The sequence below is a fragment of the Aplysia californica genome, unplaced genomic scaffold, assembly GCF_000002075.1.
Source record: "Aplysia californica isolate F4 #8 unplaced genomic scaffold, AplCal3.0 scaffold00079, whole genome shotgun sequence".
Lineage (NCBI taxonomy): Eukaryota > Metazoa > Mollusca > Gastropoda > Aplysiida > Aplysiidae > Aplysia > Aplysia californica.
Window position 1 is genome coordinate 1388147 of NW_004797349.1, and position 3023 is coordinate 1391169.

Consider the following 3023-nt stretch of genomic DNA (forward strand, 5'->3'; position numbering starts at 1 on the left):
GCAGGCAGGCAGGCAGGCAGACAGACAGACAGACAGACAGACAGACAGACAGACAGACAGACAGACAATCGAAAGAGAACAAAGAACGGAAATGAGGTGATAGACAAGATTCTTATCATCATTACTGAGTTCTCACGAAAAAAGAAAAAAAAAGGAAACCGTGCTTCATTTAGCTGCACTAAAGTAATCCAGCTTCGCAAAATGGTATTTATAATATCCGGAAAATTGCAAAAGAATGCAGCGAAACCAGAGAGGGAGAACCAAAAACAACTATTCTCAGCATCAGCGTCATTGAGTTACAGCAAGCACAAAGAAAATCGGGATCCCTGTGCTTTATTTTGAGCCATAAGTTCAGCTTTTTAGCTTTTCAATTTATAGCAACATAATTACTGTTGGTAGGAGTTTTCTGTGTAAAAAATCAATCCCAAACTATAACATTAAGCACCACCTTCGCTCTTTGCCACCCAGCAAAACAACAAGTTTTAACTACTACCACCAAACAAAATAGTTTCTATTGTACTAAGCCAGTATTTCGACATGACAGCAAATCTTCTAGAGCGAAATCTATCCAATGCGTCGCTTCTAAAATTAAAATCGTTTTACATAAGTTTTAGTAAAAGAGTTTTTCACACAGCACTTGCAACACAAATAAGTCATAAAGCCCCTAAGATTAGAGGTAGGCTATTACTTAAGAGTCATAAAAGAAGGAAAGTTAAGGATGACAGATTGCTACCTCAAAATTACAAAGTTCTATCTAACATTTTTGGCCATTTTGAGTTACTAAGACCATGATGTCAAAAACCAAATCTGCTCTATCAAAATCGTAAGATTATTCAGAGTCACTATCAAGATATTCAAAGAATTGCATTGGATAGAGCTTGACATATTGTGAAAAGTCAACATTTCTTACATCAAATTTTTCAAAAACTTGGTACTGAGCAGATAGAACTTTGTAATTCTACGGTATCCAGATGTTTGATAGAAAAGAAAGAGCTAACCACATCACAGTATCCTTGAATTAAATCAGAAATAGACTTTTGAAACCTAAAATACGTTGAACATACTTTATAGAGTTCTACTCGTCAAAAAACATGTTTTTGTCACCTATTAAATGCAGGACATCAAGAGAGGACAGACAGCTGTAGATTCTCCTCATGAAACCTTCCAGAAAAATAACTTCTGAGAGGCAGATGCACAAACTTCGGAGATTGCATGGGAAGGCATTCAGATCGTTGAAATCATGGAGCTGCATGGCATTTGAGAAATCCAAAGTCATGTACCTGAAAAAAAGAAAAATACAGACTTTAGTATACTGCATTATCCAATATATATAGGGTTAAGTAGAAAAATCAATTCCAACCATTCAGGCTTTCAAAAGGCCAAGGCTCCAAAACAGCAAATATCTTTGAATGTAGACAGAATATAATAATATATATGTTAATTTAACTTGGCAACCAACAAACATTAAACCAGGTATTTCAGAACCACTTGTCAAGCTTCAATAAAAGCTCCAATTTTTGTTGTCATGGAAACATAATCATCCTAAATTGCGGATAAAAAAACTGCACGTTTATAGAACGAGGCTCCACATTCCATAACAACTATAAAGAAGAATGCTGTTATATATAACCTCATACGGCTTTTCTTTAAGCCGTGTGTATGTGCCCCTATATGTGTGAACATCACAAGACAGGAAGTAACATTTTCCAGAGGAGTAGTACCAATAAAACATCAAAGGGATCGGGAAAAAAAAAATTGTTTAAGACACTGTCCCCCACCACTCCATCCTCTACCCACTTCATTACTTAACAAAATAGTCTGCTTCAACTAACGAGGACACAAAGTACTTATTTGTCTATTTGTAATTTTTATAGGTTCATGTTGTAGGCTAGTCTACTTATCATAATCTCACCTGAGAGCTGGGCATTTGTTCGACAGTTCATGTAAGACAGGAGCAGTAATGAGGTCACTGGGTATTTCAATGTACTTCAGCGTGGCTCCGAACCGAATTCCAATGAGGGCCTGAAGAACCTCCGGTGCATAGACGTGTAATCCTGAGAACTCAGGTCGGAGCGAGACTTTCGTCCACAAGCGGCTGTCGTAAGCAATTGATCTCCATTTACGACACACCTGGGCCATCTTTCCCAGCTCACATAGCCTCAAGAAGCTGAACATATGCAGCACCAATTTGGGTGGGACATGCTCAATAGTGACACTCTGTGGAGAAAAAATAAACAGTTTGAGAAAATCACAACAGTTGGAATAAAGTTCTTATAACAGTTAACACTATTCGGTCAAGTAAAGTACAGTCTTCCCCCAATTTCAAACTGCTTGAACATAGTAGTAAGCAACATCTAGGGTCACCATTGGGGTCACAGTGGAGTTGCAGAAGTCTCATTTATCAGCACACACTGCTAATCGGATTCATCAGATTGAATAGGGATCTGCCAGATTTTTTTTCATCATGGATGGGAGAAAAGATACCATTTTGGCACAAAACAACCAATTCAACTTGCAACCTTGAAAAATAAACAGCATTTCATTTGAAGGTCACAGTCAAATTTACTCAGGCTTGTTGTGATGGTCAGACAGTGCCAAAATGGTAGATTTTACCCCATCCATGAAGAAAATCTGACAGGCCCGACTCAAACCGATGATTTCAGTTGGCATGTATGTGCACTGGGTATTAGCTTGCTGAACAAAACAATGGGCTATGATGATTGTGAAATGCAAAGGCAAAGAAGCTTGTATACTTTCTTTAAATTTTATCAGTATTGGTAACTGGCTTTTCAATATTATACACTATAACAAGAGGTGCAATCCTGAACAAACAAAAATTAAATTAAAGAAAGAGAATAGTCAATTTTAGAGTGATCTTGAGTATTCTTTTTAGAGTAAGTGCATGTGCTTTAAGTTAGTTTGTGCCTGTGTGTGTGTGTGTGTATGTGTGTGTGAGTGAACGTGTGTGTGTGTGTGTGAGAGTGTGTGTGTGTGCATGTGTGTGTGTGTGTGTGTGTGTGTGT

At 37.6% G+C, this 3023-nt stretch overlaps 1 protein-coding gene across 7 annotated transcripts in view; it reads right to left on the minus strand.

The window, feature by feature from the left end:
* The window catches only part of LOC101852838 (F-box/LRR-repeat protein fbxl-1), a 68447-nt gene that overhangs the window by 32856 nt on the left and 32568 nt on the right, over nucleotides 1-3023 (minus strand). For all 7 annotated transcript variants that reach the window (XM_005094303.3, XM_035968746.1, XM_035968747.1 and 4 more), the window contains 2 exons: nucleotides 1913-2217; nucleotides 1105-1280 (listed from right to left, as the gene is read on the minus strand). In XM_005094303.3, the coding sequence (XP_005094360.1) occupies nucleotides 1105-1280; nucleotides 1913-2217 (481 nt within the window). The remainder of the gene's footprint in view (nucleotides 1-1104; nucleotides 1281-1912; nucleotides 2218-3023) is intronic.